The sequence below is a fragment of the Phalacrocorax aristotelis genome, chromosome 1 (assembly GCF_949628215.1).
Source record: "Phalacrocorax aristotelis chromosome 1, bGulAri2.1, whole genome shotgun sequence".
Lineage (NCBI taxonomy): Eukaryota > Metazoa > Chordata > Aves > Suliformes > Phalacrocoracidae > Phalacrocorax > Phalacrocorax aristotelis.
In genome coordinates, this window is record NC_134276.1 from 35,016,590 (window position 1) to 35,041,095 (window position 24,506).

At 45.6% G+C, this 24,506-nt stretch overlaps 1 protein-coding gene across 1 annotated transcript; it reads right to left on the reverse strand.

Moving 5' to 3' along the window:
* Positions 1–4,731: 4,731 nt before the first annotated feature.
* On the reverse strand, positions 4,732–18,632 carry CNMD (chondromodulin). Its single transcript, XM_075087901.1, has 7 exons — positions 18,496–18,632; positions 17,979–18,113; positions 15,392–15,532; positions 12,644–12,757; positions 10,180–10,333; positions 8,734–8,936; positions 4,732–6,663 (listed from the first exon to the last, which is right to left on the reverse strand). Exons 1-7 carry the CDS (start codon positions 18,568–18,570, stop codon positions 6,448–6,450), a joined length of 1,038 nt encoding a protein of 345 aa, XP_074944002.1. The 5' UTR covers positions 18,571–18,632; the 3' UTR covers positions 4,732–6,447.
* Positions 18,633–24,506: the final 5,874 nt, after the last annotated feature.

The window sequence follows — 24,506 nt, forward strand, 5'->3', positions numbered from 1 at the left end:
GTTTTTTGATGGGGGTGATCACTTAAAGCATGTAGGTAAGGATGTGAATACACTGCTTAAAAAAAAAAAAACCAAAAAGCTGGCATGTATAGGAGCAAAACTTGCATTCACTGAAGAGGATGAGATTGCTATTCTTGATGCAGATGTAAGATTTCTACTTGTAGAGTCCTTCCACCTGGGTCATAGGTTGGAACTGCAGTCGTATGTGATGGAAGGGAGAAAGTCAGTCGTGGCTGGAAATTTCTACAGAGAAGTGGCTCCTGTGGCTGCCTTCTATATTCAAAAAGAAGGATGTATTGCAATTGCCCGAAAGCAAAGATAGCAAGCAGTTGCTTTAAGATTTTATTTCAGAATATTGGAAACTCTTTACATTTTAGAGAAGTGCCCATGCGTCCTTAATTATTTCCATCAGTTGTTTTTCCACCGTGATCCCATTTTAAATAACAGTGTCAGTATTTACAGAAAAAGAACTGAGAAATATAAGAAATACTGCCTGTGCTTAGATGCAAGCCTGCAAGGGCCTGTAGATGCCCAAAAGCTGTCTGGACATGGTCCTCAGCACCTGGCTCTAGGTGCCCTGCTTGAACAGGGGGTTTGGACGAGATGACTTCCAGAGGTGCCTTTCAAGCTCAGCCATTCTGTGGTGCTTTGAAAGGGAGGTATGAACTTACGAGGTTGTGGTAAACGTGCCTAGCCCTCATGCCACTGTGTCTTGGGAGTTCAGATACACCTGAATATTCTAAGATTCTAGAAAGACCCATGAGCTGCAAATATTGGCAGCCTCTTGAAAGCCACTTCATTACTTGCTAACCATTGGATGCTGCTTTAAATTGGGTACTTTTCCTTGCATTCCTAATTATGTAGGCTTTTCCAGATTGTTGTTCTGTCTTTTTCTTTGTATTCGATATGTTATTTTACTTCAGTGAGAATTGGATGAGCTTGGTAAAACAAAGGTGTTTTAAGAGGACAAGTGAAGTCTGCAGCTCTACAGTAATAAATGTATGTAAAAGATGATTGGAAACTAAGGAGGAAGAAGGATGGATATATTCTCTTTCTCCTGAGGACTAGGAATCTAGGTTTTGCAGTGATAGTGGGAAAGTGTGGTGGGTTTTTGTCCTAGTATTGTTACTATACCTGTGCAGTAGATAGATGTCAAGATTCTAAAATCTCACAAATCTTAAAAAGAGAGCTTGTTTTTGGATGTATGCCATAGCTAGGAACTTCAGAATGCCGTACTTGGCAGCCGTAGACTGCGACTACAGTCCTGACGTAACTGCAGTTTCTTCATGCGCTCAGATCATGATTATCCTATAGTGCAAGCTGGGCAGTGATTTCTTTTTTAATCACTTTTAGCTTCAGAATGGACTGGTGTTTTCCAAAGCTCAAATTTTATGACCTTCAGAATTGAATGCTATCCTGATCTTTGAACACGATAAGGGAGATGGATTGAATTTAGGAAGGTTTTTATGTGTGTCTTACCTCTTCACTCCCACTGAGCAACGCTTGCTTCTTGGGAGAGTTTCTGAAAGGGTATACTTGTGGCATATTTCAGTGAAGATTTGTTAGCTTCAGTGGGGAATTTCTTCCCCTTCAGACAATTCTGAGTAGCTAGTTGCTCGATATCTAGAGCATTTGCCATCTGTATGGGATGCTAACGTTGAAGTTGACTTGATTTGGAACAGGGACTTGAACTCGATTCTTCCTAGATAAGTGCCTTGCTGCTTCTTATTTATGCTCTGAAAGTCATTTCTTCCGTTCTAATGTAGAAGAAAGACAAATGTCTGAGTGCTTCACTTTGTGACAAAATTGGGTTCTTGTCTCCTGGCCAGCCTTGCTTTATAAATGTCATTCAGAGCACTTAACAGCGCTTAGCAAAGACTTGCTAGGGGAAAAGTCTAGATAAAAACTTCTTAAATAAAAATGAAAAGGTAATTTGAGGATGTTTTCTGCCAATCAAGTTCTTACTTACTGAAGAGAACACTGTAGGGGTTCCTCTGTCTATTTTCACTTTCAGAAAGTCCATGGGAATATTTCGTCAGATAAGCGCAATATATTCTTGTATTAAGTGGGTACTGTTTCAGTGCTTTGGGATTCAATTCACTTAGCTTAAGGCAAAAAGTAAAATCAAATGCGTTGGTACTTATGTACTCTTGAGGCATATGTAATGCAAATATAATGCTTTAGCTTCGGGCTAAAACTTGTAGCAATCAAGTGCTAGACCTCCTTGTTCATCTCAATCCTGTGAGCAAAGTTTGCAGGTCTAAACGTAATTCTAGCATGTTTCTGAGCACAGACAGGTTATCTGTTTGTGTATATTCCACCCTAAAATTTAGGTGAACCAGTAATGGTGGTTTTTCTTGCTGTACAGGGGTATTGAGGCTTTTAGGGCAGGAAGGGTTGGATTAAAGCAAAAGCTTGGTGGGAAGTGCTTCATGAACTTTGTGAACAGTACATGTTTTGTTCTTGGCAAAACACACAAAATGGTTCCAGAAGCACTGGGTTATGGGAAAGATAGTAGGGAGCTTGGCGGTTGAATTGAGGCTGTGAAGGATATCTGTGACAAAGGGAATTTCCTTTGAGACCAGAGGGGATGAGCAGAATTCGTTACAGCACTGGCAATGAGTTGGCTGGAGACAGAGAACTGCCTGCAAGGACAGCGTGGATGATGTCTTCATTGTGCTCAAACTTTTCTGGAGGTTTTTTCCCAAGCCTTTTGGTCATCTGTAGATAGTACCGTCTAGAAGACCCTGGCAGTTTCACCTCAGTGCTCTGAGTTGTAGTCCTGTTGCAGATACAGGAACAGGACAGCAAGAGGTAACAGCAGCTTTCTGATTGAATACCACAGATGGGATTACTCTCTGCTACTGTTCTGGGGGTCATAGAAAATGCCTGTCTGTTGTAGCTTAAGGCTGCCTCTCTCATCATTGGTATACGTGCAGTTATATAAGATCAGTTATGTAACTGATATATATATATGTAATATCAGTATACGTGCAGGTGTGAGATCAGTTGAACCTCTCAGAAGCAGAAGATGGTGGTGCTGCAGGTTCAGTCTAACTCTTGTCCTTTCTGAGCACAGATTCTGTCCACCCCAATGTGCCAATCAACAATCTGTTCTTTGCTAACTGTAGTTTTATGTCTCTATACTTTTTTTTTTTTTTTTTGCACTGCATAGAACAAGTGACTAGTCTGTTCTTCACTGAAACTTTCTTGGAATTTATTCGTGCTGCAGCAGGGGCGACGTGTTACATGGGAGGCAGAAGACAGATCCCTCCCTTCCATGCCCCTCAGCTTCTTACTTTCTCAATGTAGATACAAGTGGAGGATGATTCCCATATCAAAAAGGGCAAAGGGAGAGACTCAGGTTCATACCTTGTAAGTGGGGAGAAAGCGGACTGTAGACGTAGAAGGGAGACTCCTCCTGTCTTCCCATCACTGGCTTTCAGTCTTTTTAACTCTGTGGCTTTGTGGCCTGTTTTCCTTCTCTTTTGCACCAGCCTGAATTTATGCCCTTTTTGTGCTCTGATCTGCTCTGCCATCCTAATCCTCTCGTACCACAATAACATGGGTAATTAAGTTCTGAGGATAGTAGAATTACAGTGCTCTGACTAACATCCACCCACTTGTGGTGGGAAACACCGCTGGTGACAAGCTCAGCCCTCTTCCTTTCTTCCTCCCCTAAATTTTGGCCAAAGGAAGGTTTTGAAATGGTTTCTGATAGTGCAGGGTCAGGTTCAAGGAACATCCCCCCCCCACCCCCAAATGCAGACGTGTTGTATCCTCTTTAGTGTGCAAGGTATTGTACTCGTGGTGGCAGTGGAAAACTTGTCTTCAACGTTGGTAGTAAATGCTGTAAAATAGTGAGTGGGATGGCTGCGGATAGTTAGAACTGTAGTCTGAGCCACCGCTGCAGGGTATATTGCTACGTCTTTCCATACCATTGGATCATTGGTTTTATTGTCATTCCTATGTTGCCTCAGAACATTTCCTTCAAAATTAGATGTTGTGCTTAAAAAAGAGCTGCAGCAAGAGATCTTTGGGTTTTTTTTCCTCTTTGAATCCGATACATAGGTAAATAAAAAAGTGCTTACTTGAAGCATGAGTTGGGGAAGGCGTTTTGTTGAATATCTTTTCGAAATGGATAAATTGTGCCCTCTGTGTTGTACTTAGGCAGTATTGTAGTTCTGGCGATTTTACTAGTTTAGTTGAGGCCATGTAAGTAGTGTATCTGCTTCTCCTGTGATCATTGGTGCTTTCCTGGCGTGGTGCGTACAGAAGAGGTCTCGAGACGTACATGCGGTATTTAGTTTATGCTGTATGCTGCTGTATACAGTTTAACGCATCCATGAGTAGCACGCTTTTTTTTTACTTCTTATATGCTTTGTGACTGCCTGTACAAAACAACTGGTACAAGTTTTTATTTAGGAAGCGTTAATTTTGTTAAGAACGTGTAGATATGGAAATCACCTACAAGACCGGGTTTTTTAGCGTCTTCTGAAGACTTTTGTTTTTTTACTGGGGGGACGCAAGGAGAAGCAGCCTGTGGGTTGCCTCGAGATAGCCTAAAACGCAAAAGACAGCAGCAACCTAGTTTGTATATAGTTACATTTCCTTTTCTTTGCCTTCAATATTTCACTTGCTAATCCCCTTGTTTTCCTCTCCAGACAGTTCTTGAACATGTACATAAAGGTCCTGTTACACTTTCTACTTTGAAAAAAGCACAGAAAGCGATTGCCATTTTTTAAACATATTTGTTTAATCTGCAGTAAAAAAAAAGGAAAACCGACTTTTCTAAGCATATGAATGACGTACTTCTAAAACAACATAATGATCAAGGTCATTTTAATTTTAAAAAGCAGAAACTCAAATTTAACAGGCCTTGAAATCCCATTTTAAGAAGTTTTAAATGTAAATATTTCAAAGCAAGTCTGTTCTTCAGATTAAGGGAAGGTGAAGCTTATATTTAAAAAAAAGCTACAATAGAACAAAATACTGAATTCTATTTTCATTCTCATTTAACACTTTGCTTTTTAGATATGCAGTTTAGCATCCCACATGAGGTTGTCTTTATTTTCTTTAAGCCACGATTATGTCAAATTAATTCCTCTTTTCTGTGTGTCACGCAGTGTTAATAACATTACTAGGCTTGCAGTATCGCCAGAGCTGTTTAGTCACAAGAATGAATGCTCCAGAAAGTGACCTTTTAAGAAAAATTGGACCATGCTGTTTATAAAGCCCATCTACATGGGCTTTATAAACGCAATGGTAGGGTTCAAGATGTGTGGTATGGATGAAGGCAGTGTAATACCTCTGTCTTTGTTTTTCAAGGCTAGAAATCCTAAGTCATTCCATTTTTCTAAGTGTTTCAGCTTAGTACCTTCCTAAAGATTTAATATGTAATAGGATCATTCCCAAGAATTGCAGAGTTTGCCTAAGCAAAAGGGGTGAAGTTAGAAACACACACACACCTTTTTTTTTCCTTTCTTTTTTTTTTCCTCCGTACTGGTAAGCAGTTTCTCTTGCAGGGAATGGAGGTTAGCTTCAGCGAAGCTAAAGGAGCTAGCGTGAATGGCTGTTATCCATGTGGAATAAAGAGGGGTTGTAATCTTGTGTCAAAAGTGTCTCGTTCAAGGATTTATAAATACAGTGGCTGTTGTAGATTCTGAAGGGTCTTGAGACTCTTTGGTCTGCAACTGCATGTAAATACTTTTTGCTGTAGTAGCTGGATAGCAGATACTTGTTAGACACCACAGTGGTATCATGGATACAAGATTCTTGATTCTGGGGCTTCTTTGATGTTGGGATGTGTGAAGGGTTTTGATTCTGCGGCCACGCACATTCCCTTCCGCAGCCCCTTTTCCTGCTGTTTGTTTCCGATTTAGCACAATGTGCGCTTTCCCGTGTCCCCCAGAGCAGCTTTGTGGGAAAGGTATGCTGTAATTGGTTTATAACCATTCATAATGACCTGGCAACTCAGTATGAATAGCAACGGGGAGCAACTTAAGTTGTGATTTATTTAAGTAAACTACATGGATGAAAGGTACTCCCAAGTGTGCAAGTTGAGCTAGTTGCCTAATTGGACGTAAATTTTCACATCTAGTTCGGAGAGAGGGTTTTGTTGTGAAAGGCTGAATTTGGGGTTATGGGCAAGCTTCTGGGCTGCTTAACCAGTTTGTGAGAGAAGTTTAATATTGTCTTTTTTGGGGCTGTCTTAGTTTTTGAATTCAGTAAGTGCTAGTATACCCTTGTCACTTGTAAAGCTAATGGAATATTAACTTAAGATTATTTTTTTTATTTACAGTTAGAATATCTGACCCTGCTTTTGGTGCAGTAACACACACTTTGATTTAAAAGCCAGGATTGGTACTGCTGCTTTGGCTGTAGTCTTTTACCAGTTTGCCGTCATTGCATTCCTGCTTATTTTGTCAAGGCTCTGATTACTTTTTCTCACACGACACCCATGATACGAGCGACCCACCAGCTGCAGGGCATGATGATTCGGCAGGCGGTACGACAGCCTTGGTAGTTGTAAGGCCATGGGTAGTAGCCCATGAGAGGCTCACAAATTCTCTGGCACTGCGTGTAGCTTCGTCTGCATTCAATGCAGCACACGCCCAGGTGATCCAGCATGGGGTCAAAAGCCATCCCTTCACCTTCCAGTTGCTGAAATGTAAAATATTAAATGTCATCCCAGTGCCCTTGCTCTCAGAGAATGTAGAATATACTGATGCTCGTGTTAACCCCACAAAGGGTGAAAACTGAAATCTTGGTCCTGCTGAAGTTAACAAAACTCCCACTAACTGACCCCGAGCATCTTGCCTTTTTTTTTTCCTTTTGCCTTGCTCTGTTCAGTAGAAGTGGTGCAACCACCTGTGTAGAATGGAAAGAAACAACAGGGAGCTCGAACTTTTTTTTTTCCTTCCAGTCCTTGCAAAAGATCCAGCAGCAGTAAACTCCCAGGTTTCAAATATTAGTTATGGAAAGGATTTCAAGTCAGCTATCTACATCTTTTATGGAGATGACAGTGTGTGACGGGTATGCTATGTTTTTAATGTTTTAATTTTTGTATTCTAATGCTTTCTTACAGCATTCCCAGGAAACTATTCAGTAAGCTATCACCCTGCAGTTTTCTGAGTATTTCTGCCTTGTCTTTCAGTCTCCATTTTTAACCCCTTCTGCCACACTCAGGTGCATTGTGGACAGCGAGAATCCTGCCTGTTCTGTATCTGACAGTAAGGAGTTGCATGGAGCAAGGCATGGGTAAAATATGTAAAAGCAGTAAAGGTGCTATCTCTTGCCTGGGCTTGTACAGGATGCTAGTGAAAGCTTGGTGTCGTTCAGGCTCCCAGCGACCCATTCCCAGCCCTGAGAGCAGGGAGGGTGTTGTTTCCTTGGGCAGGATTCATCATCCTTGAATTCAGATACCTGCAGTGTGAACTTCTATGCCTGAGCTCATCGTTCGGACTCTACTCATAGTGGGTGAAGAGAAGGAGCTCTACAGGAAAGACCTACAGTATAATGGTCCTTCTGAATCGAATGAGTCAGTCTCTGGAAAAAGCTTGGATATAGGTATCTATGCAGTCACAGTGCAGGTGAATCCCGCTCTGCAGGCTGAGGGAAGTCTGGTGACCATGCCTGACCGGACCTTCTCCATTTGGCCCAGGGGCCCTCTGGCTGGACAGATGGACCTTCCAGTGGCCGTTGTTCTGCCGCTGCCCTCCAGAGAGAGGGCAGCTCAGTCCCCACGGACGTGGTCACGTTAGGAGCTGTGAGGAGACGTTACATTCCAGTGCCACTGCGGTTTTACTGACCTCGTAAGAGTCGGTTTAGATCCACTTTATTTGGAGTGATTAATTTAAGTTTAATTAAGGGATGTTAACTCGGCAGAATGCTGTCACAGTATAATGATCTCCTGCTGTTGCATAAATGTCAAGTCAAAGCTGGGACTTATTTCCAAAACAGGAGGCATTTCTCTTGAGACAGTGTTGTATTAAAATGACTTACTCCTGCTGCACCAAATGGTGGGTGTAAATTGTCTGGCGCTGATGCAGTAGACTGGAAGATGCCTACTGTACAGTCAGTTTTCCTGCAGCACAGCAGAGGTGTTGGGATGCAGCGGGGTGACTCCTGTGCTCTTTATGTGGGCTGCTTCATCTCAAAGAGGGAGAACAAGTTTTGCGATAGTCATCCTCCACCTGCTGTATGCATTCTCCTCTGAATTGCTTGCTAGAGTAGGGCCACTTAGACACTACTCTGCTTTCCTCTGTAGCAGTCACTTCTGATACTAATTTCTATTTGAGGGCAAAGAATGTTTCTAGCTACTGGACTCTATGTTGTCAGTAGATGATGGGGATCAGCTTTCTGATCAAGAGCAGCTTTGGTGTGTTTTCAGATGGTGCTGTGCTTGTTGGATCGCTCTAGCGCTGCTTCCATATGGACCTGAACCCTGAAAAGCAACTTGGCATCAACTTGCCCTAATCTTGCCACCTCAAGCACTTGTGCTTTTTTCAGACTGAAGTCTAACGAAAACTGGGGTTAGGGAGGGAGAAGAGGATGTGGGAAGACCTTTTTTTAACTTCTTAGGTGTTTTACGAGTCTTAATTTTGGAGAAAAGCTAAATAGGCAAAGACTGCGCAAATTTAAAAAAATAAAAAAGACAAACCCCACATCAGCAGTATTACATGTCTACAACAGTCTCAGGCTCTGAAACAAGATTATGGTGCAAATACTTACGTTATAAGGGTTGTCTGGATTAAGCGGTTGATCAGTCTCTTGTCCCATTGGCCCAGTTTCATTAGACTGGCGATCAAGCTCTTGAGTCAGCTGTGTGGCGGGCGACCTGGTATTTACTTCTTCGGTAGCAACTTCCAAATCTTCCATATCGAAGTTTGATTCTGATTGGCGTTTGTTTCTCTTCATTTCTCTCCTTTGGTTATCTGAAGAAATAATCATGGGAGGATTATCTTACCTTCAGTGTGTTCTTGTTTTTATCCACACTTTATCTAAGGTTTCAGTGATTCCTTTAAATATTAAAAAAAGGAAGGGGGGAGGCAGAGGGAAAGATGAAACTGTGTGGTGGCAAACTTGATGAGCATCCCCGTAGAGCTGCTGGCCTTCCTGCATAGTATCTGCAGCTGGTGTCAGTCCAAAGGCGTGTGAGATTGCTTTTCCCCCCCACGTACTCCCCTTGAAGCAAAACGGGTGTGCGGAGGTGCTTTTTAACCCACCGTGTCATCACTGATGTTAACTCAGCCGCAGTTGCCAGCACTGGCAAGATCAGTCATACACATCTACTTTTTTTTAAAGTGCTTTTGTGACAGACTGGTGCTTTGCTCCCAAGGGCAGCTGGTGAACCTGGTGGAAACAGCTTCCGAATTGCTTTGATTCTGCTCTTTTGTTGCCCAGTGGGATATGAAAGCCCACAAGAGAAGTGGAAAATATTGGCAGTTTGGATCTATGGGTGCTCTAAAATGTTTCTGTGTGGGTGGGGGTGTCCCTCTTTCAGTGTTCTAATATTACCTGGACCAGTGAGGAGTAAATCTTTTCAAGCCTCCTCTGCTGTCAGGCCTTGCAGTTACCTGGAGGAGTTGCCATCTCCCTGGTGACTCCCAAAGGCCCTTGCTAAGCTTGGCTCTGGGTGTCAGGAGTACTTTCAGTTCTAGGGCCGCCTCCACAACCTCATAAACTTCATCTACAAGTTGCCTAGCTAAAGCATTTTGTCCCCCCACTCCAGTGAAATCCTCTGGAGAAGCAAGGTGGAAAACAGGACAGTTTATGGTCCCAGATCAAGAGCTTGATATTCCCCAACTATTGGCCAGGTATGGTATTCCTGCTGCCTGCTGTCAGCTGCCTAAAAATTTTAAGCTTTTGTCTTGTCCTTCCGTAGGAGGAGGCTGACTTTTCTGGCAATGCTTCATCTCATAGTAAGTCACTCGCATTGGCTGTATAAACTGTCTGAGGAAATGCAGGTACGGAAGACAAAATGTCTAGGTAAGTGTGGGTGAACTCCAAACCCTCAATCTCGGCACCAACCCACGAGGGCTTGGGAAGAGAGGCTGGGCAAGGGAGGAAAGGATCCTGTTTTCCCCGATGTGCAAGTCTTGGTGGCAAACCTGGTTTGGGGGAAGGTGTTCAGATGAAGGGAGGGATAACATACTTTTCAGATACAAGAAGTGTTACCTTTCGGATAAGTTGGTCGAAGCCAGAAAATTGGAAGATCCCCGCAAAGCTCTAAAATTTTGGGGCTTAGGAAACTGTTATGCTTGATAGGCTCATCTGCAGCCACCCAGATAAGGGAGTTTTCATCAAATCTCACAGGCATGATTTCATCTTCCTGCAAACAGAAGAGCATAAATCCTTTGCTAGCTCAGTGAACAGTCGCGCCTGCTTGCTGTTAATTCTTGAGCATCAAACTGTATAATCATCTGCTGCGGCTAATACTGAGCATCCTTGTATTTCATGAATATGAACTGACTGTACAGAGCCAAAGCCTCAGTAAAGGTTGCCACCACTGAAATAAATGGCAAAACTTCTGTCAGCTTTCCTGGGGCTAAGGTTTCACCTGTCTCTGTCTTGGAAAGCTTTTGCCCCATGTACAAGGACTAAGTGTTGGAGATCTTTCAGCCCAAAGTGCCAGATTTTCCAGTAGTAGAAACTGTGAAGGTTTACCACCTTCAGCAGAGCAGCAATGAAATACGCCAGCTAAAAATCAAGATCCTAATCTTTTATCATGCCCCCTTCTCATCTGATGTACTCCCAAGAGATAACTCTGTTTACAATGGGGGGGGGGGGGGGGGGAAATCTAGTTCAAAAGTTTTAGAGAGAATTTCGTAGCTTGAGGACTGCTCCAGCTTCCAGTTTTAAGTCAACGTGATTGGTCTGATTAAAGGTCTCTTTTGGTAAAAGCAATTCAATTGACCAAAAGCTTGAAGTGTGAGTTAAAGGAGCCTGCCTTTTTGAAGTGTACCCTGCAGGTTTTTGGTTCATATCTTCAAAGTAATGTAGGAAAATGCCAGTGATTGATTCTTTAAAGTTGTTAGTTCAAAGTATTATTTTACATAAAATGTGTAAGTATTTCATAGCAACAGTGAAGTATTAAAAGAAAACGAACTTGTGAATCATGAAAACCAGTATGATTTCAAAGTTAAAATTCTAAATTGCTTCCATAAAAGTCATCAAAACTTGTTATATAACTGACTAGATCAATTTATTCCGTTGAGTTGCTGTTCCTTTAATGTGTTTATTGTTTTCTTTTGTAGGTCTCCGGTCATTTAAGTTCGTTATCCAATCTGTCTAGTGAGAAGTGCTCTTTGTTTATATTCTCCCACTTAAGCTTTTATCAGCATTAGAAATATCTCTATCTAGCTTTCAGAAATAAAAATATCCTTTGTTTTTGTTGGAGATGATCCTGACTTGTGAGCAGGCAGAGTTTGGGCATCTATAAAAGCTTATTTTAATCAACCATTTTTATAGGCAATGTTGGCTATGATACGTGTTGTAAGAAAATGGCATACACGTACTTTCTCCTAAATACATGTATTTATCAGAGAGGGGACTTGCTCTAGAAAAAGAAATACTTCTTTGCCATCCCAGTCATACATCTCACCTGGAAACTCAAGCAACAGGGAAAGGTTAATATCCCAACGGTAGCAATAAATCAGCTGCCGGTTTTGGCCTCAGTGCATACGATTTATTGCAGCGGTTGTGTTGGTGATGCACAGAAGACAGGACAAGGAAAGATGTTTCCTGTAGCCAGGTAGAAGATTAGGAATAAACTCTCTGACTGTTATAGGATAATGTCTTCAGGACTGTGACTTTATTCTTACAAAAAGATGAAAAACTGAAACCTTGACTTTAGGCAATAGTGCTAATGAAGTCAAGAAGCCCAGCTTGCCTTTAAAATAAGGCAAGGTGGGGAAGATATAGGTCTCTGTCTGGAATTTGGGCAAGATCTCTTCCCCATCGTGGGGAAAATCCTACCAACTTCATGGGACTTTGTAACATTGCTGGTGCCTTGCTGGTCGGATTTAGAGAGATCTTTTTTCTCTTCATTTTCAAGTAGATGTTCAGTAATCACGCACCATTGCAGGTAGGCGCAGCCTTCATTGTGCCCCTCTCCCAGCTAATTGTAGCTGCTTTCATTTTCTTGGGAGTGAAGCAAACCCAGGGAAAGGGGTTGTGGATCTCCTCTGCTCTCCTGCCGGTGGCTGAGCCCCTGCCAGCATCCAGGCTCACCCATGTTCAAGTCACCGGAGCCACTCCTGTGTGAGCGGTGGATCTGGGGAGTCTGAGCTCTGGGAAACTCAGGCTTTGCACACCTAAAGTGATACACTTTTTTACAAATGTGATGTAAGGAGAGGTTTTGGAGGTATCTGGGTGAGAACTGCAGCTTTTGTGGTGGTTCTTACCGTTCAGGGACCCCTTGCAGTCGGTCAGTTAACCCTTAACTTTCCACAGATGACTGCTTGTTGCAAGGGGGCTGACCTAGATGACTCTGAAGGTCCCTTCCAACCCAAACCATTCTATGATTCTGTGACTTCTTCAGTGGTTTTCGTATGTCGTTTTTATTTGTATTTACATACCCCTTTAAGTCCTTCTCCATACAAAGATTTGTTTCAAAAAAAATAAATAAATTACCCCTTACCAGCTCAGAAGAGAGGCTCACTTTAGTCATAGCATCAACTTCGGGGACGTGAGCTTTTGGCTGAGCTTTGATGTAACACTTTTCTCCTTCAGCAAAACGGATTCCAGTTATGCCCTGCAAAAGCAGAAGGCAGGGGGTTGTGCGCAGCCCTCCAGCTCCCCACCGCCCCCAAGAAAGCGCTCAAGCTCTGCTGAAATTGCCACTGAATTTTTAGTCTGAAGGTTGAATCTTACTTAAAAACAGATGCAATAAAACACTCTTCCCTCATCGTTTTAGCGTTACAGTTTTGGTCAAATGGGTCTAGAAGTTTTCACTCAATTTCTGAAAGATGGGGGTGTTTTATGTAAGTGCTTCCATGCCCACTGTAGGCTACTTGGAGAGCTCTGTTAAGGAATTAGTTGACATGATTTGAAACTTGGCACCTAGCGTAGGCAGCCTTGAAATTGCGTCGGCTGGCGATGCAGTACCCTTATGACAGAGACTTATGAAAGAGGGGCAGCTTGGTCCGATTTACACACATAAGTGGCTGTGACAGGAAGGGGAAGGTTGTGACAGGGAATTTGGTGCAGAAATCTGTGTGTGGGACTTCCTTCATCTGGCCTGTGAGAGTGAAATGCAGTTGCCCAAACATGGATGTCCGGTTTTAAGCAAGAGAAGGGTACGGTAGCAGCTCCAGAGGGCTGCAGGTCTCCTGCAAGTCTGGGGTGGTGTCTGCCAGCTATGTGCCAGCACCTTGGGTGCCAACATTTGGGCAGGGGAGCCTCGTCTGTGGTTTTTGTGTTCCTGCTGTAGGCTTTTGGGTACCCATAAAAGAGCTCTCTTTTACATTATGAATTTAGATACCTCATTGTAGATGGCAAAATGTCTGTGTTTTTCACAGGGTTGCACAAACTTCATTCAACCACCTAAATATAATTGTCTAGTGCCATTTGAGCTGTGCTGGTTTTCTGCCTAGCTTCTAGCTGCCAGGGCAGGGCGGGCATGAGTGTCGTCGTGACCCCTTTCACCTGCCTCCTACAGGCATCGTAGATGCCTTAGGCATCTAGTGCAGCTTGAGATGGACAGTATGGAGGCACCTGTGTCTTGTCCTGTGTGCCTGCAAGTCCTGCACAGTTGGACAGACACCCATCAAAACAAAATGGCTAATTCTAAAGCAGTGGGAGAGGGGATGGTATGCAGGGATGAGTGCACAAGGGAATGAGACTTCATGGTGCACCGAGCGTGCTAGGAGCGTCCTAATATCACCAAATCCAAGTCTTCACTGACCATGCAATCGTTTGAGCGGTGCCAGTCAGTCCAAAGCTGCTAATGTAAATACCTGGTCATTGGAAGCGCATCTTTTCAATTTCTTTCTCCTTTATGTGCATTCTTGGCTCAAACCCCAGCTGGCAGCATCCCTTTGCTCTTGCTGAGCCTGTCCCTGGCCCTCTGTCATTACAAGCGGGCACCGTCCCTGGGAGGTGCCTTTACCTGGTTGGTGTTGGGAGCTGATTTCTGACCCGGTTGTGACAGGCCATAGGTTACCGGCAGCACACACGGAGGCAATGTGAATTCAGCATGTCTCCAGCTGGCTGGTGTTTTTGTGCAGATGTGGAATGGCGAAGGCAAATGAGAAGAGCTTGTTGTGGGTGCTCTTATTCAGCTGCTAATAATGTTGCTATGGTGATGTTAACGAGAATTTTGTAAAGGCTGAACCGAAGCCGTCGGGAAAGGCAGGATCCTGGGTCTCCTGGTGTGGATTTGTTTCTACTTGCTGAGAAGCCAAGGAGCTGAATTTCCTCGCCTTTCTAGATTCAGCAAGGGGAAGGTGGCTGCTCCAGAAGCCCTGGGCAAGTCCTCCTGGCAGCAGCACCTTTATTTTAAGTGCTGCTTTGACTTACAGAGGACTTAGCTCCAAAGTTAAGTAGAGTGTTTGCACCTGAGAATATTAATTGCAGGATCTGGGCCCTCTAAATAGGTTTCTGCAACATCACATGGATGTGCCTTTAGTAGCTGAGAGGTGGTACTGCTCTATCCGAGCTGTTAAGCTCTGCTGAGATTCGGCATCTGTTAGGCCGGGCTTTGTGCTGAGCAGCCACAGCCAAGTTGCTGGGGTACCCAAATGTGTTTGCTGTCAGCCCAAGTGGCCCAGCACCATGCGCCTGGTGCACAGATGCACAGGGTATGCGAAATGCCTCTATCTGCTCCCCTGGGGATGAACTCAGGCCAAGCCAAGGAGAGCAGCTCCCGTCCTTGATCTCAGGGCAGAGCAAGCTGCCCGGGTCAAGCGCTGTATAGCGGTCTCTCCTTGGTGCCTACTTGGCTTACTGCATTGGCCCTATGCCCCTAAAACGGTGATGTTTAGGGGAGGGGGAGGTGGTTTTTCCAGTTTGAATCCTATGAAATCATGCAGGGGCTGTGTCACAGCCTGCCAGGATGTTTTTCTAGCAAGACCCCAAGGGCACCTGTTGTAGCTCTGTTCACTGGTTTCAAAATGCAAAGCATTATGTGGAGCCGAACCTGATGCAGCCTAAAGCACACTGCTTCCCGGAGTGGTGCCTGGCACGGCCTATCCCAAAAAGGTGCTTAGACTTTGTTTTGGAGAAAACTGCCTGTGAAATCAAGCCAGGAGAACAAAGATGTTTGTGTGGATAATTGGGGGCTGGAACCTGAGACTGACTGGAGCAGAGAAGTTAGGACAGGGCAGGGTATCCTTAAGAGTCCAGCGCTGGAGCATGTTAAATGAAAGGCAGGGGTGGAGGTACTTACAATCTGAAAATCATGAACTTCAACAGCCTCTTCACTCCCGCTTCCTGTTTTGAATGTCTCTAAATTGTTTCCAGCATCAATTTCCATCGATCCATCTTGTACTTTTCCATTAATGCTCATAGTATAGTGAACATTGTAGACCTGGAATTGACAAAAGAGCAATAGCACACATCTGTAATTGCTTATTGCCTTCCTCCTACACCAGGCGATGGGTCAATCTGACTGTTGAATCCCTGTTCAGCTCCTAACTTTTTATTTCTGTAGGCATTTAATAACCCTCCAACAACGAACACCACCCTACTGTAACACTTCACCATCGGGGCAGGCCAGCAGTGGAGCAGGTTGCCCAGGGAGGTTGTGCATGTTCCATCCTTGGAGGTTTTCAAAGCTCAGCTGGATAAAGCCCTGAGCTTTAGCCTCCTCTGACCCCACAGCTGTCCCTGCTCTGAGCAGCAGGTAGGACCTAGAGACCTCCTCAGGTGCCTCCTCCTGAGACCTCAGGGGCTGCGCACAGATCTCTTAGTACTGACAGTTCTACTTCAGAAGCAATGTGGGGTGAGCCCACATCCAGGCTCACTTAAAAATCTTCTTCTAGGTCATATTTTAGGAATTGCTTCTTATGCTGGCATGATTCCCAAAGGAGAGCAGGAGCAAACATCCTACTCTGAAGAAGGCCAACCCCTATTTATCTCTCAGGATGTTCTGCTGAGGCACAGGAAAACGAGTTCTTCTTGAATATGAACATGTTTCTCGGCTTGTAATGGATGTGAACTTTGTTTAAATTGGATGTGAAGTTGTATAGACTCGTATTTTCCTTGTCAGCGTATTTGCTCTTATCCTATTTTCAATGAGGAAAGCCGCAGTGTAGTTTGTATTTGCTGGAGGACCACAGTCTGTGGAGGGGGGGGTGGGGGTTTGATGCTCTTGTGCAGTTCTGCTAAAAGTGCTGCACAAGCAGTTTACTTTTGGTCTTAAAAAGCCTTACAGCATTTTAATGAAAAATTTACACTGACAGCTAGAGACAAATTTCTTCTTCTTCTCACCTTCGCTCAGGAAAGTTTAAGGTGGTAAAGATTTATGGTTCTTCAGTTCTACAGATTCAGTCCCATATTCTCCACTGTCTAGGACTCCTGTTGAATGTGGTCCAGAAAACCAGACCAAAGTACGTGGCCTTCCCTGCTCAGGGCTAGAGTCAAGACTGTCAGTTATGGGAGAATTTAAAGATTTAAAATAAAAATAATAATTTAAAAATTGCCTAATTTTTTTTATGAGTGACCCTAAATATAATTTTTACAGTTGCTTCCTAAGCATTTGGAAGTCAAATTGAGCCTTCTGACTTTGAAGGCAGCTTGGAGAAATAACTCTAAGCTTTCCCAGTGTCTTCACCTGGAGATCAGCTTCAAAGCTTAATGAGAACTATGAATGTCACATGTTTTGCAAAGCGGAATTCAGATGGTGGGACCAATAAAGAAAAGGGAAACTTTGTGCCGTCCTCCACAAATGCACCCACCCGGTCAAAGCCATGTGTGCCCTCCCCGCTCCCTGCCAACCGACCCCTTCAGCTCCCTCCTCAAAAACCTAGAGAAGCAGATGGCTCTTGCAGCGCATGGTGTCAAACCTCCTACTTTCTTTCTGATTATCTGAATTACCCCTACGTGCACGGGCATATCTCACACGGACCTCTGCTCTGGCTGCTGGGATTCGCACAAGGCTCTCCTTGACGGGGACAGGCGTGTGGCTGGAGGCGATACAAAACTTCTTCCAAAGCAACTTCAGAGATACTACTTGCACTTAAGGAGCAAGTTACATTCAAATGTGCACCATCATGTTTCAAAATATGTTTTAAACCAAAAATCTTATGTAAGCAGAAAGAAAAAGTTACTATATAAATGTGTTCTGATGCGCTGAAGTTTGGTTCTTAAACTGATCAGAGTTGTTTTTTGCAGAGAATATTCTTTAGGTACCCCAGAAAATATAAATACTAAACCTTAAATGACTTTAAAAGTTGTTCCACAGCTGCTAACCATAAATGCCTGTGTGTATGCACAATCATACAATCCACCGGAGTGAAATAATGGTGCCTATTAATGGGTTAAATATAGCATTACATATTTGAGGGTCCAGGTAGAATCTAGACCAAGAATGTGGATGATGTGAAAAAGGAATTTACATGTTTCAATGCTTTTTTTGTCCCGGGAGCTGGAGTTTGCTCAGGATGTGAATCTCTGGGGACTTGTTGGGGTTTGAGTTTGCTGAGGAGTTGCGAGCAGAAATCAATGTAGCGTCTGTGCTCTCAAAGATACGTTTCATGTTCATTAAGAAATGTGCTTCCAGGAGGCTCCATCCAACCAGCCAGTAAAGATAATGATTATGGGTTTGGGTTTTAGTTTTGGTTTTTCTGTTGGGTTTTGTTTCTTTTCTTTTTTTTTTTTTTTATTTTTTATTTTAAGCATGGAGAAAATAAAGATCTGCTTAAAGACCTCTTTATCGACCTCGCAAGAGAAGGTTCCAGCCTGCGCCCCTCCTTACATGAAACCAGCTCGACCCCCATCCCTGACCCGACGTGAGGGTGTGCTTCCCGGCTCACCTGCCGCTCGGTGGCTTTCCAGAAGTAGAAGGCGCCGATGGCCCCGGCCAGGAGAAGGAGGGCTCCGGCGATCAGCACCGCCGCCCCCGCCTTCAGCAGCCGCCCCGGCCCGGGGGGCGCCGCCGCCGCGTACGCCTGCGGAGAGCGGGGTGCTGGGTGCGGGGCAGGGACCCCCCCCAGGCCCAGCAGGACAGGCCCCCCGGCCCGGCAGCAACCCCCTGGCCCAGCAGGAACCCCCTAGGTCCGGCAGGGACTCCCAGGCCCGGCAGGACCCCCCATGCCCAGCAGGGACCCCAGCCCTGGGACGCCCCTTCGGGCCCCGGCCCGACCATGCGGATAGCGAGGTCCCGGTCTTGATCGGTCCCGATCCGTTCGGTCTCGATCCGACCCATGCTGCCCCGACCCGATTACGATCTGTTTGTCCTAATCCCGTCCGACCCGACCCGTTTTGTCCCCATCCGATCCGTCCCATCCCGACTTGTTCGGTCCCGGCCCGTCCCGTCCCGGCAGCACTCACGGGGGGCAGCAGGCACTGCTCGACATCCTCGGGCCCCGCTCGGGCGATGGGCACCTTCTCGGAGCCTTCTGCCATGGCTGCCGCCAGTGGGAGACCTGCCCCGGGCTCCGCCGCCGCCCCGCTCCCGGCCCCGACGGGGGGGGCAGCACCGCCCCGGCCCGCCCCGGCCCCGGCCCCGGCCCCGGCCCGGGGAGGGGGGACACACACAGCACCGCCCCCTCCCTGGGCACAATGGGTCCCTTGAGCTGCCCGGCAGCCGTCGGAGCTCGCAGGCGCTGCCACCCCCCTATCCCAGCCCCGTGTGTCCCCCCCAACCCACCCCCGGGGCTTGCCTCCCCCTTTGCAGATGGGGAAGCAGAGGTGTAGGGGATACACCCTACACCCACCACCCCCCCCATGCCATTGCCGAGAGGAGAGGTGTCCCGGCAGACAGGCGGCTGTCGAAAAAAATCAGCTTTTAAAATAGAACAACATTTTAACTGCTGCTTTTTTTTTTTTTTTTTTTTTTTAACACTTGCCAGAGGAATTCACAAGCGCTGGAGCTGACAAGCTGCTGTTCGGTGACTGCTCTGCAAAACACCTCACTGTGTGGCACAAGCAAACAGCTCTGCCGCCGGCTGAGCCCCCGGCTCGAGGCTGGGCACAGCCTGGGAAAAGGTGCAGTGAGCCCTGGCCTGGCACAGGCTCAGTGGGGGCAAAGCACAAGGGGTAATTTTGTCTTTTCATTCAAAAAGGTCATGGGCACCTAAAGTGGATGTATCCCTGGGATTTCTTCCATTTCCTCGTCACTCATGATGCTGCGTTGGGTTTTTTGAGCATCTGGCATACAGTAGGATCACAGGGGAATTTGGGTTGGAAGGGACGTTCATCTGCATCTATTTGGCCATTCTAATATTGTACATGGGAAGCTTAAACTCAGGGCTACAACTGGCTAGGCATGTATGTCAGTGTGTCTGTCCATGTCCGTGTGCCCTTCATGCACCGTATGGACCTCCTGCCTGTACATAAATGCTCATGCGTGTGCCTGCGTGTGCCCTCTTTGATGCTGGAAAACAAGTAGCGCTGGACCCCTTTGGGGCTGACATTATTAAACACAGAGCAGAGTAGCCTTCATCAGGCTGGAAGCAAAGGGAAAAAATATCAACTGCAAAAATAAGAGCGAAGGGGGCAGTCTGGGTTGTGCTCAGCCCTGTCCTGCCCTGCCCACCTTGCCCTGCCTTGCCCTTTTTGCTCAGTTCCAGTTTCCCAGACAGGCAACAGCACTGGAGTGGGGGACTGTTAAACTGAGGAGACCCTGACACGTGGGACCCACATCACTCTGGAGCAGTGCCTACACTAACCAACTCTCCAACAGCAAATTTTTCTCAAAGTGTGCATCTCCGTTTATATTTCTCTTTCCCTCTCTTCTCTATTTTGCTCATCTGGCAGGTTTATGTCTCCTTACTCAGTTGTTGCACGCCACAGACATCTCCCCCCCATCTTAAACCTTCTGGGATCTTGACAGCAGAGGTCAGGCGATAAGCCTGTCCCACCGTGGCTCATCCCAGATCTGCATGCCTCGAAGAGGCAGGTTTGGCTCCTGCAGTTGATTTCCTACACTTGCCTCTCCTCTGCGCCCCACTCCATAACTGCAAAAATCTTTGCTGTTTCTCATGTCCAAATCTCCCCACTGACGGGACCCGTAGCTTAAAAATCAACATCAAGCAATGCAAAAGTGGAAGAAGCTCAGGCCCTGCTGATCACCTTGCCTCCGCATGCCTGGGGACTGAACCCCAGACACAAAATCCCCATTTTCCTTCCCTTCCAACCCATATTCATCCTTCCTGATGATTACTGTCGTTAACGATCAGACCTTAAACACAAATTTAACGGGCATAGTTACTGCTGAAAATAAACACAATCACAGCTCATTAACTCGAAAGCGAAGCCTACTGTGCAACTTCCTAAACTAGGGCATATTCCAGCCCGCTCTCGAATGACATACTGTGGTAGGTTGGGGCTAATAATAAGATTATGATCCTCTTCATTAGCAAGTATTTTGTTACACCAAAAATCTCGTGAATGGATATGTCTATCTTAGCAAAATGTGAGAATCCCAGCCTTTGATCTCAAGCCTCCATTTAGCATTGCTGCTTTAAAAAGACAGATTTATTTTAAGGCTCCTGTGCTCATCTCCTGTGGGAAAACGTGCCAGGGAGGGAGCGTTTACCCAGGGAGTGCTGCTGCTCACTGGGGTTCGGCTCGTTTGAGCCGCATCCCTGCAACTGAGGTGGGGGAGCAGCTGCCCCCCATCCTGGTACCGATCTGAGCGCCCAACGGCTCCTTCCCCAGGATGCGAACGGAAGGATGGAGGGAGGCTGTGCCATTTTGGCTAGCGAAGGGGTGGCCGAGGGCATGGGGTCGAGGAGGAGCGTTAGCAAAGACGTTATCGGTGCAAGAATGAATGGGTGTAATTAGGACTTCTGTGCTGGATATTCGCAGAGGTACCTTCGCTCCAGGTGCTGTGTAGTGAAGTGCTGTATCACCCCCGGAAAGGTGAAGGGTGGGGTCAGAGGGCTTGTCGCTAGTGGGACCCCCCACCCTACTGACGGGGCAGTGGTGGTCCTGGCAGGGTTTGGCTGGGGCAGACTCCTGCGATCCCAAGCGATGGTGCCTGCAAAGGGCCGGTCTCCAGGGACGGGCACCCGGCTGCCAGGCCTCGGTGGGCTGGGGCGTGAGCTGCGTCCTGCTTCCATGAGGAGGTGTGGGTGGGCGAAGTGGTCCTTTGGGAGGGAGCTGCTCTGCCCAAACCCTGGGAGAGAAGCTGTGCAGCGTTTCCTCCTCAAATCAAGGTGCTAATCCCCCGAATAATCCTCCAAACATATTTTTCTCATGCAGGGAACAATCCCAGATTTTTTTTTCCCCAACTCAGAGCATCACTGCCTCTTCTTCTTTTGTTCCACAGGCAGAAGAAGAGCAGCATAAAATTTAAAGCAGACAGAAGAGAAAAATTTTTTTCCTGTTATATGGTTTGTAGCTTACCACCTGTAGTTAACCCCTGTGCTCATGCTTTGCCTTTTGTGTGGGCATATATCTGTTTTCCTCGGAGAGTGCGGCGAGCGCATCTTTTGCAGCTTGATTGATTAGGTGACAAGAGAGAAAACAGGATTTCTTTTTTTAGGCAGATGCAAATCCGTACAAGCAACCCAGCATTCAGCAGCTCCAGACGCTCACTGCGGAGCGCAAAGATGAGTGCAACAGCCAGTGTTTGCAGGGCTTACGACAAAAAAACGTGACTTGCCTTTCACTGGCTGAATTCTTTATTTGCAATAAAGATGATGATGATACTGGTGTCGGAGCTCAGTCTCCTCTCTAAATAACATGTGTGTGCTCAGCTGGGTTAAGCCAACTTCTGAGACTGGAAATCATAATAACAGTCTTTTCCAGGACAGCCTTTCTGGTCATCTAATACTATTATCCTCTGGGCTGAAAAGCATTCCAGAGTACTTGGAGTGCTACGATGAATGTGAGGTTGCTTAGCTGATAGTCCTGGCTTGTCTCAAGGAAGCACATTTTCTCATTATTTTTCAGTTTAAAGAAAAGGTTTAGAAGGAGGAATGGAAATACTAAAAATGAGAAGGATTTGGTGATGCTGTGTGCCTTTCTGTAAGTCTCTTGTGGTGCCTTATGCGTTTTATCTTCATTTTCTAAGTGTCCTGAATAGTTATTCGAACTCTGTGATGGCCTGAACAGAAATTTGTGAGGGCTACTGAGACTGGGAACCTGATCCATTGCTCTGCTTTTTCATGAGTTTACACCACCATAACATGGTGCTGATTCAGGTCCCACTTACTCGATGTCTCTTCAAAATAACCAAAGTCCTTTGGAGAAAACGGTCCTACAGAAAAATAAAACCTTGGCTGTGGTATTTAACCTGTGACAGCCTGAGGATTTTGAAAAACTATAAGGTTTCTTTCTGGCAGCGAGACCAAAGGATGAAAAACCATGTATGTGTGTCATTGAGGGTGCCAGAGCAGTGGCACAGGCTGCCCAGGGAGGCTGTGGAGTCTCCTTCCCTGGAGACATTCAGATCCCACCTGGACGCATTCCTGTGCCCCCTGCTCTGGGTGTCCCTGCTCAAGCAGGGGGGTTGGACAAGATGACCTCCAGAGGCCCCTTCCAACCCCTGCCATTCTGTGGTTCTGTGATCACCACAGCTCTTGTCTCTGTGATGGCCCTGGGTATTGTGTTGCCCCTGGGATACTCGCTTTTCCTCTTCTCTTCTCCTGCCCTGTACACAGGGCATGCCAATGCTGCCCCTCCCCCCCACTTTGGCCAACAACAGACAAAATTTCAAACACCAAACCCATTGTTTTTCCTGGTAGGCTGGGAAATTCTCCCTGGAAAGCAACGTGCCTTGCTCTGATGCTACTCTCTAGAGAAGATGGGCACCTCCGTTTGCTCTGCTTGGGGTGCAGCCCCAGCAGGATGGCATGGCACAGCTGAGCTGGCCCCCCTTGAAGGGATGGCCTGAAACATGCTCTGTGCAGGATCTTGCTCATCCTGAATCCTTCCTCTGATCTCCTGTGGTCGGGGGAGGACATATGGCCCATCGCGGTTTGCTCTTCCTCACCCCAGGACACTAAAGGCTGATTTGTTTTTCCCCAGGGCTGAATCCCATCTATCCATATGTCTTCATCTTATTCTTCTTAATTTAGCTAGTGGCTGTGCCTTCTGTTTTCCTGGAATTAAAGAAATAAAATGAAATAACTAGCTGTCGTTACATACTTTCATTCTTACCTTTAACGATGTGGTCTCTTTTGTAGCTATTCTGTGTAAATTGCTCATAGGCTACTTCCTTTCTTAACCTCCAACCACGGCTTTGTGCTTTGGAGGTAGTTATTATCTTAAACAACTTGGTAGCATCAATCTGTTTCTTTCCCAGAGGCTTCTTTACACTTTGATGAGAAATCTGCTAAGTTTCTTTTTGTTTTGTAGCAAAGGCCGAACATAGCTTTTTTTATTCCCCCTCAGCCAAAAGCACCCATGAATCAACTATATTTCTCTTTTTCGATCTATGCACTGTTCTTCTAATAATTTCATGACCCGACTTTAGAGAATATTTCCAATGAGATTGTCCCGGAGGCGCCTGCAGCACCAGAATGATTTTCACAAATCCAATCTCTTGAAACGTATATTTTACTTGCCCTTCTGACAACACTTTAAACATTTTTTTTTTTCTGCTTTCATTACCTTTGTGAGACATTTGCCCGGGTTGATTCTAGCAAGTTTAATCCTTATTCACCTACGCTCTGTTCTTTCATTTAGCTTCTTACATCAGGCTTTTTTTGATCCAATCTATAGTACTTCTTCGCCTGGATTCAGATCTCTACTTAAAAGAAAAAAATTCTCCCAAAAAACCCTCCCTCACATCAGATTTAAGAAACTAAAGCTGGGAGAGTGAAAGAACCAATAAACAACCATGTCTTCTGCTAAATTTTAGTGCTGCGTTGATTTTTTTTTTTGTCACTTCACATCCTTTTTCTTGAGACTGCTGGTCCTCAGAAATGACCACGGAGACTATGACATGTCCATCAAGGTGGTCCAGGGCCTCTCTGTTCCCCACTGAAGGCTGAGAGAGCTGCATTCCCTCTGGGGACCTCTGTGCTTAGGGTGGGTCATGGCGGAGAAAATGGGTAAGTTCTCACTGGAAAATCCAGCAGACAGTGCCATAGCTTAATGGGTGGCATGGACTGCTTGGATAAATATTTCCCTGAGAGATAAAAGATAGGGTAGATAGACACCAAGAGCAATCATAATTTCTGGGTGTTCACTGTTCTTCCTCCATGGCTTTCCTTATGAAATCAAGCTCTAGCAACAACAACAATAATAATTTTGGCCTGGCTAGAGCCAAATCTCCTTTCCCAAAGATGTGATTTGATAAGCCTGGAGCAGTGGGGTCCTCATGCATGTCCGGTGTGGACTGCTGAGGGGAGAAAATGCTTGAGAAATAACATGAAAAAAGCTGTGAA

What these genes read in the sequence shown, in the direction of transcription:
- CNMD (XM_075087901.1), bottom strand. Translation starts at nt 18,570, where the DNA reads ATGGCAGAAGGCTCCGAGAAGGTGCCCATCGCCCGAGCGGGGCCCGAG. An exon ending in AGCAGTGCCTGCTGCCCCCC is followed by an intron (nt 18,114 to 18,495) that starts GTGAGTGCTGCC and finishes CGCTCTCCGCAG; the next exon opens with GCGTACGCGGCGGCGGCGCC. An exon ending in AAGTTCATGATTTTCAGATT is followed by an intron (nt 12,758 to 15,391) that starts GTAAGTACCTCC and finishes CTGCTTTTGCAG; the next exon opens with GGCATAACTGGAATCCGTTT.